The 20,155-nt window shown below is 36.3% G+C and overlaps 2 protein-coding genes and 1 pseudogene across 2 annotated transcripts; all 3 read left to right on the top strand.

Annotated features, from left to right (window-relative positions):
- Positions 1-8,662: 8,662 nt before the first annotated feature.
- LOC148547259 (uncharacterized) lies at positions 8,663-9,587 on the top strand (annotated as a pseudogene).
- Positions 9,588-9,599: 12 nt separating this feature from the next.
- Positions 9,600-10,178, top strand: LOC148547258 (uncharacterized). The gene has a single exon (XM_088495363.1). The coding sequence runs from the start codon at positions 9,600-9,602 to the stop codon at positions 10,176-10,178; it is 579 nt and encodes a 192-aa protein (XP_088351489.1).
- Positions 10,179-11,674: 1,496 nt separating this feature from the next.
- On the top strand, positions 11,675-13,309 carry LOC148547257 (uncharacterized). The gene is made up of 3 exons (XM_088495362.1): positions 11,675-12,028; positions 12,170-12,613; positions 12,893-13,309. Exons 1-3 carry the CDS (start codon positions 11,675-11,677, stop codon positions 13,307-13,309), a joined length of 1,215 nt encoding a protein of 404 aa, XP_088351488.1.
- Positions 13,310-20,155: the final 6,846 nt, after the last annotated feature.

The raw sequence follows: 20,155 nt of genomic DNA, 5'->3' as shown, positions 1-20,155 counted from the left end.
GTATAATTTACCCTTTTTTAGCATAAGATAGTATAGTTTAAATAGAAAAATATAAAAAGGAAGTAAACTAGAAACTTTAACAGAATCAAAACAACCCACACCTTGTATATATAGCATTACATGTTAGTTGACAACATTTCATCAAGGAGGAACATTAAAACTTTAAAAGCTACCCTAAATAATTTTTTCAAGAGAATAATGGGAATTTTTAACTAAACCTGCATACAATATATGAATGATATATGATGCTTGAGTTAGAGAACACACAGCCTGTGAGTCTTGAGCTTAAATTGTATGGTTGCATTCAAACCATAATTTCATTTCTGTGTGTCACATTTTTTTTTATTCTGATGTTCTTTAATTTGCTTTAATCTATATGTCCAATTATAGAATATAGAATAGATACATACCAAGAGAATGATTGAGGCCATCATTTGATTTTAGCTCACTCACCCTAAATTAGCCTACCTTTTACATTACCCTTGTTAGCCCCCTTGAGCCTTTCAAAACCCCTTTATTCTATTTAGCCAAATTACTAGCCTTAAGTAGAAAAACAAAATAAAATTCCAAGTGAATCCTTGGTTAGCTTAAGATAGAAAATTATAAATAGAGTTAAATGTGGGAAACCTTTTGGGAACATGGATGATAGAAACAAAAGGTAGAGAAGTTAAAAGGAATAAAATAAAATTTGGGAAGCATGCTCATGAGAAAATCTAAATGATTCAATTATCATGTGCATTAAAAAAAAAGTTAATTTTTTTCAGCATTTAAATAAAAGGGGATACAAAAGAAATTCCCCAATGCAAAATAAAAACAATGCACATGGGATAAAAAAAATGATAAAAAGTGAAACATGAGCATGTAACAATAAGTGGGAAATTATGGAAAAATAGGTAAAGAAGTTTTATCTTGCTGAATATGTATGTTAGGTGAGATCTTAGTCTAATTAAGGATTCACTTATTAGCTCACTTAACCCTATACATAAATCCTTACCTTTACCTTGACCACATTACAACCTTAATTAAGACCTCAGGACTTTTTGGTATGACTATATTCTATAATTGTTGATTGGTTAGATGAAAAACAAAGCTGTAGAAATTAAGAATAAAAAGAAAAATAGAGTGAATAAACCCAATAAACACTGAGTGACTAGAGAGTAAACACAAAATCCAGTGAGGGTTCAATAACTCATCAACATATATCTGTGCTCAAAATTTACTAATTGTTTTGCAAATTTGTACAATGTTTTCTTTCCCATCTCATTTGCTAAAGTACTTTATTATTTAAGGGTTGGCTATATATATATATATATATACATAACCCCTTGAGAATGTGAATTAACCTAGCTACATGTAAACTTTATATATGAGTGGATGAATTAGAATTGCATGACTCATTAGGTAGATGCATTTAGCATAGGTTGCATTTCATAACACTCCATCACTTTAACCTTAATTATTTACCTTGAATTTAGCATGAGGACATGCTAGTGTTTAAGTGTGGGGAGGTTGATAAACCCATATTTCATGAGTTCTTTTGTGCTTAATTAGAGTGATTTATTCAACTCTTCACCTACTTATTCACATTAATTGCATAGTTTTACTTTCCCTTCCTTATTATGTCATATAATGAAAAACATGTTTTCTAAGCTTTAAAAATTAATTATTTTAATTACCTTTATTTCCATTCGATGCCGTGATTAGTGTGTTGAGTAGTTTCAGATTTTCTAAAGGCAGAATGACTTAAAAGGATGGAAAAAGGAAACATACTAGAATGGAAGGAGGAAGCAAAACGGAGCTTTAAAGAAACTGGTATCCACGCGATCGCATGGATGACGCGATCGCGTGCCAAGCACGAATCAGCAGCGACGCGGCCGCATGCCTGACGCGACCGCGCGCCTCAAGCAGAATACACATGACGCGGTCGTATGACTGACGCGACCGCGTGGCAAGGAAAAGCTCCGAATGACGCGACCGCGTGACCCACGCGGATGCGTGACAGAGGCCGCGCACCAGAAATTACAGAATACGCCCCCAGCGAATTCTGAAGCCCTTTTTGGCCCAGATCCAAGTACAGACAGCATAGACCAGAGGTTATAAAGTGTGGGAATGCTTCCATTCAAAAGGGAGCTCGCATATTTTCACCTTTCAATGATTTAGATTTAGTTGAGAGGGAGATCTTCTCTCTCTCTCTCTTTTAGGATTTAGGATTTCTTCTTGTTTTAAAAGTAACTCTGGATCCAGGTTTAATGTTCTTTTAGTATTACTTCTATTTATTTATTCCAACATTTGAATTGATTATTATTATAAATTGATCTAAGAATTATTCCATGTTACAGATTTCTAATTGAATTAATGATAATTTGAGGTATTTTCAGTTTATGATTGTTCTCTTGATTTAAGTTGCCATTGCTTCCCATCTAAGGACACTTTTATTATTTCAGCAATTTACTTTTTCCCCTTTTGGTTTTAGTTAAGAATTCAGTAACTCAACAGTTATTAAACTCAACATAATTGATAATCGTTATCTTGCTAATTAAGTTGAACTTAAACAATCCCAACCTTTTCTTAGGAAATAATTAGGATTCAAAGGTCAATTAAATTAGTCCCTTGACTTTCCTTTGCTCCGGTAAAGGTTGACCAAGTGGAATTAAGATACAACTTTCATTATTGTTGAGAAGGGTAACTAAGTTGAACTTCTAATTTCCCTTATCTTGCCAAAAGTTGTTTTACAGTTATTATTTATTTTTACTTGCCATTTAATTCACTCGTCATTTAAATTACTTGCTTCTCACCTTCTAAACTCCGATTACAACCTTTATAGCCAATAATAAGAACACACTTCCTCGCAGTTCCTTGAGAAGACGACCCGAGGTTTGAATACTCGGTTAACAATTTTTAAAGGGGTTTGTTACTTGTGACAACCAACACGTTTGTAAGAAAGGTTGATTGCTTGGTTTAGTAACTATACTCACGACGAGAGTTTTTATAACCTCTAAACCATCAATCTTTTGCTCTTTCAACTTTCTTCTATGGCAATTCATCTAGTGTGGGGATCAAAAGATTTGTTTCCAACTCTTAAATGTATGTTTTGATCAAAGTTGTAAGAACTAAGAAGTAATCTTCCTAGGATGGGTTAATTAATTAGTGGTTTATGAGAATAAGAATTAAAGTTAGATAATATACTTTAGACATATATTGAACTATTTATTTATAGTGTTTGGATGATATGATAGATTTCTGTGTACTTTCTTCACATTTTTAGTAGTTTAATTTGATTATTAAAAAAAAGTTTATAACTGTATATATACATGAAAAAATCAAATATACGACAAGTAGTAATATTGACATAAGAGCAAAAGTAGTTGTTGGTATATGGCAAAAAACTAGAAAATAGATACAATAATTTGATATCCCAAGTGAATCAAATGCACCAAATGGTCAACGATGCATTCAATTTCACGATACAACATGGGAGTGAAGACATCACAACAATCGAACATGCAGAAGATGATGAAGACGTGTTACCGAGCTTATATGAAGTTCCAAGTCGCGCGGCGCGGGATTTTAATGATCTACTGTCAGATGGAGAGCAGGAGTTATATCCCGGATGCTTAAAGTACTCCAAATTATCGTTTTTAGTGAAGCTTTATCATATCAAGTGTATGTGCTGTGTGAGTGACAAGGCAATGACAATGATTCTTGACTTACTGCGGGACGCATTCGAACAAGCAAAACTTCCAAAGACAGTGTATGAAGCCAGGAAGACAATAAGAAAGCTGGGTATTGAATACGCCAAGATAGATGCTTGTCCAAATGACTATATGTTGTACCGAAGTGATGATGAGAACCTGACTAGGTGTAAGAAATGTGGGTGTTCAAGATGGAAGCAGAAGACTAAAAAGGGCTCTATTATTTGGCTCAACGTACCAGTAAAGAGAAAAAGAAAACCTATAGCAGCCAAGACTCTTCGTTACCTTCCCCTCATACCACGACTGCAGCGGTTATTCATGTGCAGCAAGACATCGAGTGATATGTTATGGCATAAACAGGCCTCTAATAACGATGGTTTCTTTAGGCATCCAAAGGACGCTGAAGCATGGAAAAAGTTTGATGCAAAGTATACTAATTTTTCCGCAGATCCGCGTAATGTTCGCCTAGCCTTGGCGAGTGATGGATTTAATCCCTTTGGGAATATGAGCACAAAGTACTCCATCTGGCCTGTGATTCTTATTCCGTATAATCTACCACCCTGACTTTGCATGAAGCAGACATCTTTGATTCTATCCATGCTTATTCCTGGGCCGAAAATGCCAGGTAATGACATAGATGTTTATTTGCAGCCTTTGATAGATGAGTTGAAGCAATTATGGGATGGGGTTGAAACCTATGATGCCAAGGAGGGAAACACTTTCAAGATGTGTGTGGCACTGATGTGGATTATCAGCGACTTTCCAGGATTGGGGAACCTATCTAGCTGGAATACGCACAGTGGGTTAGCCTGTCCTACGTGTAACTTGGCTGCTAAGCCACATCGGCTGAAAGACAGTCAAAAATAGTGTTTCATGGGCCATAGACGCTTTTTTAATCAGGGACACAAATACAGACTAGACCGGAATAGATTTGACGGGCAGGTTGAAGGTAGAGATCCGCCAAAGAAGTTATCCAGAACAGATGTATTGAGGCAACAGTCTAATGTGCACGTTTCATTTGGGAAGAATTCAACTGTAACATCCAAAAAAAGACGCAATGGTCAGGATGCGGATGAAGATGACTCACATTGGAAGAAGAAGAGTGTTTTCTTTGACCTCCCATACTGGAAGGACCAGATGTTGCGTCATAACCTCGATGTGATGCATATAGAAAAAAATGTGTGTGACAATGTGGTCTTCACTATCTTAAACGATAGCGGCAAATCAAAAGACAATCTTAAAGCTCGCAGAGATTTATAATGCATGGGTATAAGGCCTGAATTATGGCCGGGGGAAGGTGGTAAATATCCTTCTACAATATTTGCGATGTCGAATTCACAGAGGGATGTATTCCTGAAGACTTTGCAGAATGTGGTCTTTCCAGATGGTTACTCTAGCAATGTTGCTCGTTGTGTTGATTTACGACAGCGCAAATTATTTGGGTTGAAAAGTCATGACTGTCATATTTTGATGGAACAATTACTCCCAATTTTGGTGAAGAATGCACTTCCGAGTCCGGTGTCCAATGTGATTGTAAATTTGTCATCATTTTTTCGAGAACTTTGTGGGAAAGCCATAAACCCTATGCAGCTTGCTAAACTTCAGAATCATGTTGTGCAAAGAATGTGTCAGATGGAAATGATTTTTCCTTCATCCTTCTTCACCGTCATGGTTCACCTCATCGTGCATCTCGTTGATGAGGTTACTCTTGGTGGACCTGTACATTATAGGTGGATGTATCCAATAGAAAGGTTAGCTTGCTGATAAACCCCTTTAGTACATTCACATCAATTAATTGTATATATACTGAGCGTTTTATTGTATTTATATAAAAGGTATTTAGGATGTCTGAAGCAATATGTTCGTAATCCGGCACAACCGGAAGGCTCAATTGCAGAAGGCTATTTATCTGAGGAAATCCTGACTTTCTGTTTTAGGTATTTGGATAATATTGAGACTAAAATTAACCGACCAGGGCGAGTTGATGATGAGCCCGTCGACATTCTTCATAATTCAGGGAAAAGTATGTTCTCAGCTATGGAAAAGCATTAGGGGTTGTTTCGCATTTCGAACTCACTCCAATGAAAAAACATCAAGCTCATCGTCATGCGCTAGTCAACTGTGATGCCGTAGTTCCGTTCCTTAAGTAAGTATACGCATATATTTCTAAAACACCAGACTCTTTTCTCCCAGGGACTAGTTGGACTAATTTTCTTCTCTCCAATAAAGTACATTTAGGGAAAAGACAAAGCGAAGCTTGTGTCATCAGACAAGGTCGCAAGCTAAAATAGATAGTGTCGTCCATGCAGAATTTTCTCAGTGGTTCAATCATCAGGTTGACAGAATACTAACCTGACCAATGTTTTTTTAGTCTGGAATTAGTATTATATGAAAACTGATTTTAAAATAAAGCATGAATGTTATGTGGTTCCAGGTTCTTATGGAAAGTACGCTTCAATCGAAAGACCTGCAGTTGCTTGCGTGCGGTCCCATGATTCAGGCCAGACATTTTGGGGCGTACAATGTTAACGGGTACAAGTTTAGAACTTTAACAAAGGAAAATGGGATGAAAACACAAAATAGTGGAGTATATGTATCATCTAATACAAGAAGTTATGCAAGCATGCGTGACAATAGAGTGGCTGTTGGTGGTGTTCCGTATTACAGAAAAATTATAGATATAATTGAATTGAATTACAGCTGTTCCTTCACAGTGGTATTGTTTAAATGTGTTTGGGCTGATACCACTACCAGTAGAGGCATCAAACAATACCATTTGGGGCTTACTAGCGTTAATTTCTCTCGTCCAATACACACTGGTAATCGTGAAGAAGATGAACCGTACATATTGGAAGCTCAGCTTGTATACTATGTGGAGGATGAAGTAGATAAGGAATGGAGTGTTATAGTTCATGTGAAACCAAGGGATTTGTATGACATGGGAGAAGAGAATGAAGAAGCTGAAGTTGGTTTTTCTCCACAGTCAGGGTTGAACATGTCAGCGGAAGGTGACATTGGAGATTTACTGTTGACAAGGGAGGAAGATATGGAAGACCTCATAGAAAATCCCTCAGATAATTTCGATGATGTCGCGTAATGCTTTGTATGAAGCATTTTAATGTAATTTAAAAATGATCTTTCTGTCATAAACTAAGTTAAATAAACTCAGCGTTGTACGTTGTTTTCTTTGGTTACTTTATACTTGTGTAGTTTTTTTTTAGTTAAATATTTGTGTTATTGTGAATTCTCATGAGTTAAAGCAGACTTTTTGGTTCTTTCAACGATTTTAATACGGAAAAGTTAGTTTACGTTAAATCTTTATTCCTTCTACAGTTGTTGTTTTTCTTAGGGTTGCATTTTTTATAATCTTACTATGTATTACGCAATATAATTTCACTAGTGATACGTTTTGAAAACAATAGTGAACATAACATGACGGTGGAACAGGATCGATGAAAAATGAAGACTTTTCGTCATCCTCTGCAAGCACAACAATTGCTACAGAGTTTCTGTTTAAGAAAATTTCCCAAACTACAAACAAGGGTGATGGTAATTGTCGAAAAGTTGTGTTTAGTTTTAAAATTGTCTTAGCATCTTGTAGTTTGGTTGTTTTTCTAAGTCAGTATTTAATGACTCCAGAGTTCTCAATTCCTTCTATGTATACTCATTCTGTTATGTGCATGTTGATATTTTCAGTCGTACTTGAATATTCTGGAGAAATAGTTCCTGACAGTCTAGACGGAGAAGAGTCTGATTCAGAAGACATTTTAGATGATGTATCCTCTGTCGCAATCGATAGATCCATGCAGTTTGATCTGAATAAGGTTCCGGATGAAGAGGATGAAACTTTAGAAGACCAACAAGATAAACAAGATGATATACATGTTAAGAAAAAGTGCTTTGATCTGAATAAGATGCCATGGTATGGAGATGAAATATCAGATTCTCTGAAACGTGAAGCCCATAGATTCATAACAAAGTATTTTTCGCCAGGTCAATACGATGTTGGAGGGAAATTTTGATCTTTTATTATAACAGTTACGCTGATTTCCTTAGTTTAACTATTTGGGTCGCAGTTGTACATGTTTATTCTTGGTTTAGGTTTAGTAAGGCAAAACTTCAAAGAGGAGTAACTTTGATTTATGCTCTCTAGAAATTTATTTTAACTTCATAAATATCAGAATTTGATTTTATTTTCTTCTTTTACATCCATGAATGAATGCAATTTTTAAATGCCAATAATGTAATCAAGAAAATCTTAGTGGTAAATTTGTTCACATGAGTTAACATATAAAGGTTACAAGTAACTTGTGAATTTTTTATCGTAAAATGAATGTAGAAAAAGTGTTACGAGTTTAAGTAACAATGATTTAAACATATGTAGCTTCAGATAGTAGTCTTCACTTAACTAGATTATACCCAGATGGTTATTTCTAAAGAGAACAATGCAATATGTGGTAACAAGTATTTTGCGGCGGTTACGGCAGTTTAAACGTAATCGCCGCAAAATGCCTAACAAGAAGTCATCGGCGGACATATCGCGGCGGTTTTCGAAAAGACGCCACGAAATGCAAACCGGACCGGCAATATAGCGCGGTTTGAAGAAAAGCGCCGCTAAATGTAAACCTGACAGCAATATAGCGACGGTTTTAACAAAACCGCCACTAAATGTCGGCCTGATTGCAACCCCAACCTCTAATCACCGCTATATGTGCCGCCGCTTGTCTTTTCACGGCGATTTCACAAAACCGCCGCAGAATAACCATCGCTATCTTAAGAAATTGTTGTAGTGGCAGGGCAACACAAATCCCCTGAACATCACTCCACCTAAGGAGAAGCTCACCCTCAAAAATCCCTTTTCTAAAGAGATCACTAAGTTCCAGATGCCAAAAAAATTTGTGTTACCCACGGCACTGGAACCTTATAAGGGGTTTGGTGACCCCCGAGCTCACGTGAAGAAATTCCAATCCATGATGTTCTTTAACGGCGCGCTAATAACGAACCAATGCTTTACCGAGCTTTTCCCACTTATCTTGATGGCGCTGCATTACTGTGGTTTTCTAAACTGTCTGCAGGTTCAATTTCCTCCTTTGAGGAACTGGTGAGATCCTTTATTGACTACTTTGCTGCATCGAGAATATATGTCCATGGATCAGATTACCTGGGCACGATCAAGTAAGGCCAACACAAGAGCTTAAAGGACTACATGACCATGTTTGCCGAGGCTACTATGGAGATCCAAGACTTAGATCCGGCTGTCCACTTACACGCCCTCAAAGCTGGCCTCCGACTAGGCAAGTTCTGGAAAACCATTGCGATAACAAAACCAAAAACATTGGAGGAGTTCCGAGAAAAGGCTGCAGGTCAAATGGAGATTGAAGAACTCCGCGAGGCCCAAAAGCCGGACAGACAATCACAACGGAAGGACGAAGAAAAAACTTTCAGATCACCAGGCAACAAGGATAAAAAGAGGCCCTTCAAGCTCACACCAAAATACAACACATACACCAGATTCAATACCAAGAGAGAAAACATCATCAAAGAGATTCTGAATGCCAAAATTGTAAAGCCACCAGCTCGAGCAGGGAACTACCAAGACCAACGATTCGTAGATAGAAGCAAGCATTGCGCCTTCCACCAGAAGTTCAGCCATACCACGGATGAATGCATCGTTGCAAAAGACCTGCTCGAAAGACTGGCACGACAAGGGCTCTTAGACAAATATGTCGAAGGTCGAAAAGCCAGGGGGCAAACTCGGACAGGAACGAACACAAACAAGCAGTGATAGATAAGAACAAAAAAGAACACGCAACTCCTGATCCGCCAAGAGGAATCATCAGCCACATATCAGGAGGATACGCAGGCGGAGGTGAAACAAACTCAGCCAAAAAATGAAGCTATAAGGCGATGCTGGCAATCGAAGGAACAGTGCAGCCAAAGAAGAAGGAGGACCCAGATGTCACAATATCCTTCAATCAATCAGACTTCAAATCAGCAAGCCCTAACCTCGACGATCCAGTAGTGATCTCCATACAGGTTGGAGAGCTGTTGGTAAGAAAAACACTGCTAGACCCAGGTAGTAGCGCTAATGTTTTGTTTAATTCTACCTTTAAAAAGATGAAATTGTCAGAAAAACTAATACAACCCTCCTCGGGAGAGCTAATTGGGTTCTCCGGAGAGAGGGTCCCCATCATGGGACACATATGGCTAACGACCACAATGGGAGAGATCCCTATGTCGAAGTCTATTGATATCCAGTACCTAATAGTAGACTGTTATAGCCCTTATAATATTATAATTGGGAGACCTGCCTTGAATATATTCAAAGCGGTAGTGTCCATGTTACACCTGTGTGTTAAGTTTTCAGTGCAGGAACACAGAATAGCAACAGTATACGCTGATCACCAAGAAGCTCGGCAGTGCTACAATGCCAATCTAAAACAAGTCCAGACGAAGGAAATAGCTCGGCCGAGGCCACGATGTTAGCCGATCTCGACCCGAGAGAAGACCTCGGCGAAAGACCTTGACTAATGGACAACCTTCACCAAATAACATTAACAGCAGATGAAAAGCAATACACATACATTGGAGAAGCACTAGAAGGAAAAGAACGAGCAAGACTTATACACATACTGCGCCAGAACGCCGACCTATTCGCATGGACACCGGACGACATGCCGGGAATAAGTCCAGAAGTCATCTGCCACAAATTAGCAATCGACAAAACAGTCCGACCAGTGGCACAGAAGAAAAGAAACCTCGGAGAAGAGAAAAAACAAGCAGCACTTGAAGAGACCAAGAAGCTCCTCAACGCAGGTTTTATTAGAGAAATCCACTTCACCACATGGCTATCAAACGTGGTAATGGTAAGGAAAAGTTCAGGTAAATGGTGCATGTGCGTCGACTTTACAAATCTAAACAAAGCTTGCCCTAAAGATGCATATCAATTACCTTGCATTGATAAGTTAGTTGATAACGCCTCTGGTTTCAAAGCCTTGAGTTTCATGGATGCATACTCTGGTTATAACCAGATTTTGATGCACCCAGAAGACCAAAGCAAAACAGCTTTTATAACAGAAGATGGAAATTTTTGTTACAAGGTAATGCCTTTTGGCTTAAAAAATGTAGGTGCGACATATCAAAGATTAATAGACAAAGTATTCCAACAGCAGATAGGCCGGAATATGGAAGTCTATGTAGATGATATGGTAGCAAAAACGACTGCACAAGGGTCACACTGTGATGACTTGGTAGAATTTTTCAACCAACTCCAAGCATATAACATGAGGCTCAACCCGGACAAATGTGCTTTTGGAGTCCAAGGAGAGAAATTCCTTGGCTTCATACTAACCTCACGAGGTATAGAAGCCAACCCAAAGAAATGCAATGCAGTGCTGAGCATGACAAGTCCAAAGACAGTAAAAGAAGTCCAGCAATTAGCAGGAAGAATAGCAGCCCTATCACGTTTCCTACCCGCAGTGGCAAACCGATCTTATCATTTCTTCCAGACATTCTCTAAGGGCAAAAAATTCATATGGACGGAGGAATGTGAAAACTCCTTTATGGAACTCAAACAGCTCTAAACATCACCTCCAATACTCTAGAGACCAGAGGCAGGTAAGCCGTTGTATTTGTATTTATCAGTATCTAACCATGCCATAAGCTCGGTCCTAGTGATAGAAACAGGAAAAAAGCAAAACTCAGTATACTTCATTAGTAAGGTACTACAACCAACAGAAACAAGGTACCCGAAGATAGAGCAGCTAGCGCTGGCACTAATCACCACGGCAAGACGACTGCGACATTACTTTCAAAGCCACACAATCATAGTACGAAGAGACCAACCCCTAAGGCAGATATTAACCAGACCCGAGCTTGCCGGACGGTTAATAAAGTGGTCAATCGAACTCTCCGAGTTCGACATTCAGTATGAGTCGAGAAAAACTCTCAAGTCACAAGTACTTGCCGACTTCGTATCGGAAATGACTAATGAAACACAACACACAGCAACCAATTGGAGTATACATATAGATGGAGCATCAAACAGAGAAGAAAGCAGAGCTGGGCTATTGCTAAAAGAAGGGGAGAAAGTGATAGCCGAGCAATCACTACAATTCCGTAATGCAAGCAACAACCAAGCAGAGTATGAAGCTCTGCTAGCAGGACTAAAGCTCGCCCAACAACTCAGGATACCTCAGATAACAGTTTACTGTGACTCATCACTGGTGGTACACCAAATCAAATGCGAGTACCAGGTAAAAGATCCTTTGTTAGAGAAATATTGGCTCATAACAAAGGATCTCATCTCAAAGTTCAGTAAATTTGATATTATTCATGTAAATTGAGAACAAAACACCAGTGCCGATGTGTTATCCAAGTTAGCCACAACAAGGCAGGCGGAAAACACACCGGCCCTGTCCCAACTAACACTCAACAAGCCGAGCTTTGAGCAGGACACAATCTTAAGTATCATGCAGGTACCAGATTGGAGAACACCTTTTCTCAATTACATCAACACAGGTGCCATACCAAACGAGGAGCCGAACTTGCCGCTCTTCCGAAGAAGAGCAAGTTTCTATACAGTACTCGGAAATACCCTGTACAGGCGAGGACACTCCCAACCACTCCTCAAATGCATCAGCAATGAGGAAGCCGAAGATGTTATGGCAGAAACACACGAAGGGGTTTGTGGAAACCATATCGGCGGCCGAGCATTGGCCGCAAAGATATTGCGAACAAGATACTATTGGCCGATGATAAAAAGGGACTGCATTTTGAAAGTCAAGGCATGTGATAATTGTCAAAAGCACACCACCCTCTCAGAGATCCCGGCCGAGGAACTCCACACCATAGAGGTAAGCTGGCCTTTCGATAGGTGGGGATTGGATATCCTCGGACCTTTTCCGAAAGTGCCAGGCCAGGTAAAGTTCCTTTTAGTATCAATAGACTATTTCTCTAAGTGGATAGAAGCATAACCACTAGCACATATAACAGCAGAGAAAGTGCGATCTTTCTTATGGAAGAACATTATATGTAGATACAGTATCCCAAGAGAGATAATCTCGGATAACGGGAGACAATTTACGAACCATAAACTCGCTGCCTTCCTAACAAATTTCAACATTAAACATCATTTCAGCTCAGTCGAGCACCCGCAAACCAACGGGCAAGTTGAATAAGCTAACAGAATTATCTTGTAGGGATTAAAGAAAAATCTCGGCGAGGCTAAAGGAGAGTGGGCCGACCTCATTCCAGAAATCTTATGGAGCTACAATACCAGCATTCAATCTGCTACAGGAGAAACCCCTTTCAAGCTGGTATATGGTGCAGAAGCACTGATCCCAGTAGAGGTCAGCGTCCCAACGCTAAGGGCTGACCTTTATGATCAATCGAACAACTTGCAAGCTCGAATAGCCGAGCTGGATCTTGTGGAAGAGGAAAGAGACATCTCAGCCATAAAGCAACGAGCCAGGAAGCAGTTCATAGAGCGAAGACACAACAAAAGAGTAGTTCATAGGTCCTTCACTAAAGGAGACCTCGTACTCAGGCGAGCAGAAGAAGCTCAGAAACCTCCAGCACATGACAAATTAGCACCAAATTGGGAGGGACCTTTCTGAGTCCTCCAGAATCTCGGAAAGGGGGCTTACAAACTAGAAACTCTTAAAGGAGATCAACTTCCAGGAACATGGAATGTCTCCTCACCGAGGGAATATCAATCATGACACATGCTGTAAATCCGCGAATGATGGTACTCTTTTTCCCCTTCGAAGGTTTTTTCCCAAAACACATGGGTTTTACTCGGAGAGGGTTTTAATGAGGCCGGACGCCACAAATCTTTGTACAAATGTCACATATTACAAGCAAAACATTTATGTTATCATAGCAGTTAGCATATATTTCAGTCAACAACAGCTAAAATAATCCGAGCTTCATACTCGGCAACTATAACTGGCATATATTTCAGTCAATAAACATTCAAAATAATCTGAGCTTCATACTCAGCAACTATAATTGGCATATATTTCAGTCAATAAACATTCAAAATAATCCGAGCTTCATACTCGGAAACCAAAATACACACGCCGAGCATAATATTCGGAAAAATCAAACAAACAAAAGCAAATCAAGTTTTCTCAACGAACCCTAAGGGCTCACTCCGCCCTACCTCCTATATTAGAGCTACCGCTCTCCTTATTGATAATCTCATCATCCAAAAAATGGCCATCGATGACCATCTTCAATACGTAAACGCCATTGCTATTGCAAAACAAAACTACTATCATAACTTTGTCAAAATATTATATCTTATAAAAGGCTAAACAGTCACCATCAAACCGAGCTCTATACTCGGAAACCAGAAAGAGCACAACCGAGAACAATACTCGGAATTATCCAAAAACAAACAAGTTAAATACAAGTTCTAAAGGCCAAAGTACCATATACAGAGCTTACAAAATAAAGCATAAATAAAGGCCTAATCTGCCTTATCACCAATGCTGGACTCCTCACTATCACGTCCAGCAGCAGCCTCGTCATCCACAAGCTGACCATTCACGACCACCTTCATAACATTAAGCCTCGAAGGATCGGCTTCCGGGTAAAGTACCTTGACCTGAGAAACGACACGCTCAAAACCTTGAGCAAAAGCCTCGTAGATTCCACTTTCCAATTCTTTGATCCGAGCAGAAAGCTAATCATTCTCGGACCCCATAACCTTTAGCTTTTTAAAAGATGTCTTGTGCAGTTTCCTCTCATTAGCCAATTCCAGCTCTTTCTTCTCCATGGAAGAAGAGAGCTTAGCAATCTTTTTCTCCTTTTCCTGGATGATGCCAGACAACTCCTCAACACAGGAAGCCTCATTCTCCTCCCGGCCCAAAGCAAGCTCCTATGCCCTACCAATGGCCACAATACGAGCACCAATCACTCACATTACAGTTCTCCATCAAGGGCAAGGAAAGAAAAAGCAAGAAAACAAAGAAGAAAGGCAGGAAGAATCAAAACTGACCTTGCTTACTCATTTTCAGATAGGAAGAGAAAATAAACTTTTCCAAAACCCAGCAGTTTGAAAGAAAAGAAGTATAGCAAAAGATAACTCCTATAAAGCAAACGGTTACCAAACCTTTGCATTTACTCCAGATTGTCAAAAAAGAGAGAAGCATTAAAATCACTACTAAATCCAACGGACAGGGGTGCCTAAAAAAACGGGACAGTTTCACATCAATCATGTCATGATGGCGCGCAGAACGAAACCACTACTACAAAAACGTTTTGAATTCTGCACAGAACCAAGCCGAGCTTGGGGGTTATAAGGAACATACACGGCAACAACTCAGTGACCAAGGATTGCGGTATCCCTGGTTTGAAAGCTCGCCTTCGTCCTATCCAAACCAAGGCAAGCTTGGGGGCTATGATACGTCACCACTATCCTCGACCGCCCGAAAAGTTCGGCACGTGAACAGATAAGATCGGCCTCGCTCATTTGAAAATAAGAAACGTGCTTAACAAACCTAATCACCAAAACAGAATACCATAACCAACCTACAAACTCGGACTTATCCACAGTAAACGGGTAAAACAGCTTCTATAAAGCCGAACTAATATACTCGGCTAAGGATCAGGTTCCATTCTCAGTCTTCATATTTACTTAATTACTCTCACTCGAGATTATCACTAACTTAAGCGTCGGAGTATCTTTTTCAGGTATTCCCGCCGCGGTGTTCGATCCTGGCCGACGTATAGCTCTTCCTCTCAAACAGTCGCCTGCTCGAAATTGCTGAAACTCGACCACCCCAGTACCAGGATGAAACAATACCTATAATAACATTAGCGATAATAACTAAAATTATATTTTGATTAACTTGATAAATTATAATAAATAAATTTAATTTCATAAATAATTATATTTTTTGTCAATATATTATTACTAACATTTTTTATTTTGTCTATTCATTATAATTAATTTTGATCTGAGATATTCTTTACTAATTTAGCATATTATGGGATATCAAATAGTTAGAAGAAGTTAACAATTTTAATTTTTTTTTTCAATTAACAAGTAATTTGAGATAAAATTTGTTAGTTTGACATTAATCTAAAGAGCTATTAAGTTTAGGATTTAATTCAGTAAAATTATCTAGACATTAAATTTTATTACTAATTATGATATTATTTGTTATTTGACTAGTTGTTCATCTATATAAATCAGTCACTAACTTTGACAAAAAGTATTTTGGTCCTTAAAAAAAATACAAAAGTATTTAAGTATTTGATACGAATTTATATCAATAAATAGAGAATTAAGTAAAAATTCAAAAAGAACAAAATAAAAATCTCTAAAATTAGGATTAAAAAAAGGTAGAATTTTTAATTATCTCATGAATACTCCACATTATTACATCATATTCCTCATGAATTCAAGTGTTGTAAGTTAATTTGAATCTGATTTCAAATCAAGTCCAATGAACCACTATGGGATTATGTATTTAGAATTTAAAAATTAGCTACATTAAATAACATACTTTTTAATTGAGATATATTACAAACAAAATTATCATATTCTTGTAGTTATAGAATAATATTTTAAATTAATATCTCAAAAATTTTACCCAAATTTTTATGTTAATTGCTCAATCAACCTCTAAATTTACCATTAGCGATAGGGGTGTTCACATGTTAGATTGGTTCGGATTTTAGAAAAAAAAATCATACCAATTAAATTTAATTGGTTTATATTTAAATTTTTTTTGTAAGTGGACTTAAACTGATCCGAACCGATTAAACTCAGGTTAGATTGGTTTTCGGTAATTGGGTAGTATCCTACTAAAACTGAAATTAAAAAAATTTAAAAAGTTGTCTAAATACTATAAATATGTAATATAATAATAAAAGAAAGTAATAATTCAAATTTAAATAACTATTATTATTTGAAATACCTTGGGAAATAAAATTGTGTATATATTATTTAAAAATATTTTATTTACTTATTCTAATTAATGTTAAATTAATTGGGTAATCGAGTTGGTTCAGTTCTATGACTCCAAAATTAATACCTGAACTAATTAAGGTCAAGTTTAGGGTGATCTTATCTGATTATTTTTTGGATAAAAAACCAATATAATCGAATTAGATTAATTTTGGACGGGTAATTGGGTTACCATACCTGTGAACACTTTTAATTAGCGAATTAGAATTAAATTTCTAAAAAATAGGAAAAAAAAGGAAAAAATTCTACCACGAAAAAAAAAAGACTAAAAAAGGTGAATGATGGTTGAAGTGAGATTAGGATTAGAAAAAAATTATATAAATTATATATTTTTATTTTTTTTAATATGTAAGGTAATCAGGTCAGTTCAAGTTCGTGGATTCTTAAATTCGATAATCAAACCAATTAATGCGAGTATAATCAGTAAAATCTCATTTGATTCGATACTTGTCAGGTACAAAATTTAATATAATTAGGTCAGATCGATTGGATTTAACTTTATTGAGTTTGGCACAGAAAATACCTAATTACAAGATAGATTTAAAATAGTGTAAGAATTCAATTGAAAGCTTTTATACTTAATTACAAATTTAGTGAAATTATAAAAACTAACCAAGTAATTTAACCTTACAATGAATATTAAATAATGTATTTGAATCTATTAAAATCAAATACATTTTTTTTTCTTTTAAATTAATAAAACAACCTTGATTAGATAACAAGTATTTTTGTCATTTTAAAATTATCTAAAAATGTATCGTCATCTTTTTAAAATCAAATTTAAATTTTAACATTATAATTTAATTAAACAACAATGATCTTAAAAAGATATTTTGGTCATTTCAAAATTAATCTTAAATAGTATATTTTCATTTTTTAAAATATTTAGGACAAATTTCTAATTTTTAAAGCATTTAAAGACTAATAATACTAAATAGATATTGTAGACTTTTAACTTTTAACGTTACTCTTAAAAAAAAAAGTACTTTTATCTTTTTAAACTCAATATATATAAATTTTTAATCTTTAAAATAATTGAATAACTCTAATCTTAAAAGAGTATTTTTGTCTTTTTAAAATTTATTACAAACTTATTTTACTCTTTTTGAAAATTAAATTAAATTTTCAGTTACTTTTAAAAGATATTTTAATTTTTAATATTAATTCTAAAAAAATATTTTTGTCTTTTTATTTTTTAAATTTTTATTTTTTTATAATTTTATGATAATCTAATAGAATTTTTTATTTTAATAAATAAAATAATTATAATAGTTATTGAAATAAATAAATTAAAAAATTATTATCGAAATAAATAACACTCTTATTTTATTTACACTGTAATAATTTAATAGAATTTTTTATTTTAATAAATAAAATAATTATAATAGTTATTGAAATAAATAAATTAAAAAATTATTATCGAAATAAATAACACTCTCTTATTTTATTGACACTGTAAACGAGATAATTTTGCACGTATCTCATTTACAGTGTAAACGAGATAAAATGGGACAAATTTTTAGCCGCTATAAGATGTGTAACCCTTGGTATTCTCCACACACATTTCATATCTCTTTCTATCCCGTTTTTCTCACAAAAACAATGCCACAATGGTCAGTAATAGTGTGTACATAGTTATGTTTGTTTACTCCAATTATTGTATGGAAAATGACGACAACAGGGTGATATTTGAGTGTGAGAATCCGATACTGTTGTGAACTCAGCATGTAAGTATGTTATCGGAGTTGAAGAGTTTAATATTGAGCAACCTCGGTGATACAGACATCTTCCATCTTTATCTCGTTTACAGTGTAAACGAGATAGATTTGCACGTATCTCGTTTATACTGTAAATGAGATACGTGCAAAATTATCCCATTTACAGTGTAAACAAGATAAGAGAAGATTATTTATTTTGGTAATAACTTTTTAATTTATTTATTTCAGTAATTATTATAATTATTTTATTTATTAAAATAAAAAATCCTAATCTAATATCAATTCAAAATAAAGTAATGTAATATGATTTGACAATGATTTAGATTTTTTTACCGCATAAAAACATTTGTTTTTAGTATACTAGCCCAACACAATAATAATGATAAAAACACATAAAATACAACTTTTTTACTATTTTGTTTGTGGAATTTGATGCTCCAAGAGTTGTAAGGAGTATTTAATCGGTTCCTAAAAAAAAATTAAAAGTACTCATGAAGTTTATTAATACCAACAAAAGTACCCATAAACTAGAGAAATTAACGTATTAATGAAAGATGGGTTTCATACGACAAAAATATTCAAACCCTAATTTTTTTGTTGATTTTTTTATAAAATTTCCAAACTACTCTCACCCTCAACCTCAACTCCACCGCCACAAATCCCTTATTTTCTCCTCATAGTTCCATCGGTTTTTCCCTGACCTTCTCCATCGCACTCAAATTCCTCCTCCTCCACCACACTCAAATCCCTCCTTCTCATGGCCTTTCCCATCGCATTCACAGCCTTCATTTTTTACTCCCTCTTCATCGTCTCCATACTCTTCTTCGGCCACCTCGAAGACCTCTAGCTCCCCATAGAGCATCATCCACTCTCTCACACAAGTCTCCCTCGCTGGCACCCTCCTGTACCTTGGTGTCGCCGCTGCCGCCGCTTCCAACCTCTTTAGTCTCAGTGACAAAGCGAAAGTAATTGGAGACCTCCTTGATGGGAACATCAGCGTCGGACCGAACAAGAGTTCCAGGACGCAGCTGAAGACGTGCGGCAGGCGACGGAGCTTCTTTCCGACGATGGCTGTGGTGCCGACACTAAATTGAATGGTGATGTTGCGCTTTCAAAAATAGACGAAATGAACCTTTATGGTGGGAGCTCTCGATAGTAATGCAACAGAAGATTGCAGTGCTAAGATTAACAACAGAATTAACTAATACTGATGAAAAATCAGAGAAAGAACTATAAAGGAACAGTTTTAAATCGTTTCAGATATTTTCTCTTTTTTTTTCTTAATTTGGGAGACTTTCTTTGTGTGAAAATGGTAAAAAAAATGGAAAAGAGCTCATTATATTAGATTTCTCTACCAGAAACTGGTCGAGATCCTCCACCACCACCACCACCATTGATTTCGGCTTGGGTTGTTATAGGAGTAGTTTTGGACTCCATGACAAGGGTTTTAAATGTGTAGGTTGGGTTATGGAAGGTTGAAAAAGTGAGTTGAAGTTGAGGGTGGAGGTAGTTTGAAAATTTTATTAAAAAATCAACAAAAAATTAAAATTAAATACTTTTATCGTACGAAACCATCTTCCATAGGTACAACATTAATTTTCTTAGTTTATGGGTATTTGTATTAGTCTTCATAAACTTTATAGGTACTTTTAATAGTTTTCCTAAAAGAAAAAAAATAAACCAACCTCGTACAAATTTTCCCAAGCCAATTTTAACTAATCTAGTTGCCTTACTGGCAGGGAAGGAAGGAGGAAGGGTCATGT

Source organism: Arachis ipaensis, chromosome B8 (genome assembly GCF_059453495.1).
Source record: "Arachis ipaensis isolate K30076 ecotype BB chromosome B8, ASM5945349v1, whole genome shotgun sequence".
Classification (NCBI taxonomy): domain Eukaryota; kingdom Viridiplantae; phylum Streptophyta; class Magnoliopsida; order Fabales; family Fabaceae; genus Arachis; species Arachis ipaensis.
The sequence above is the reverse complement of the archived record's forward strand: the minus strand, read 5'-3'. Positions and strand labels throughout refer to the sequence as shown.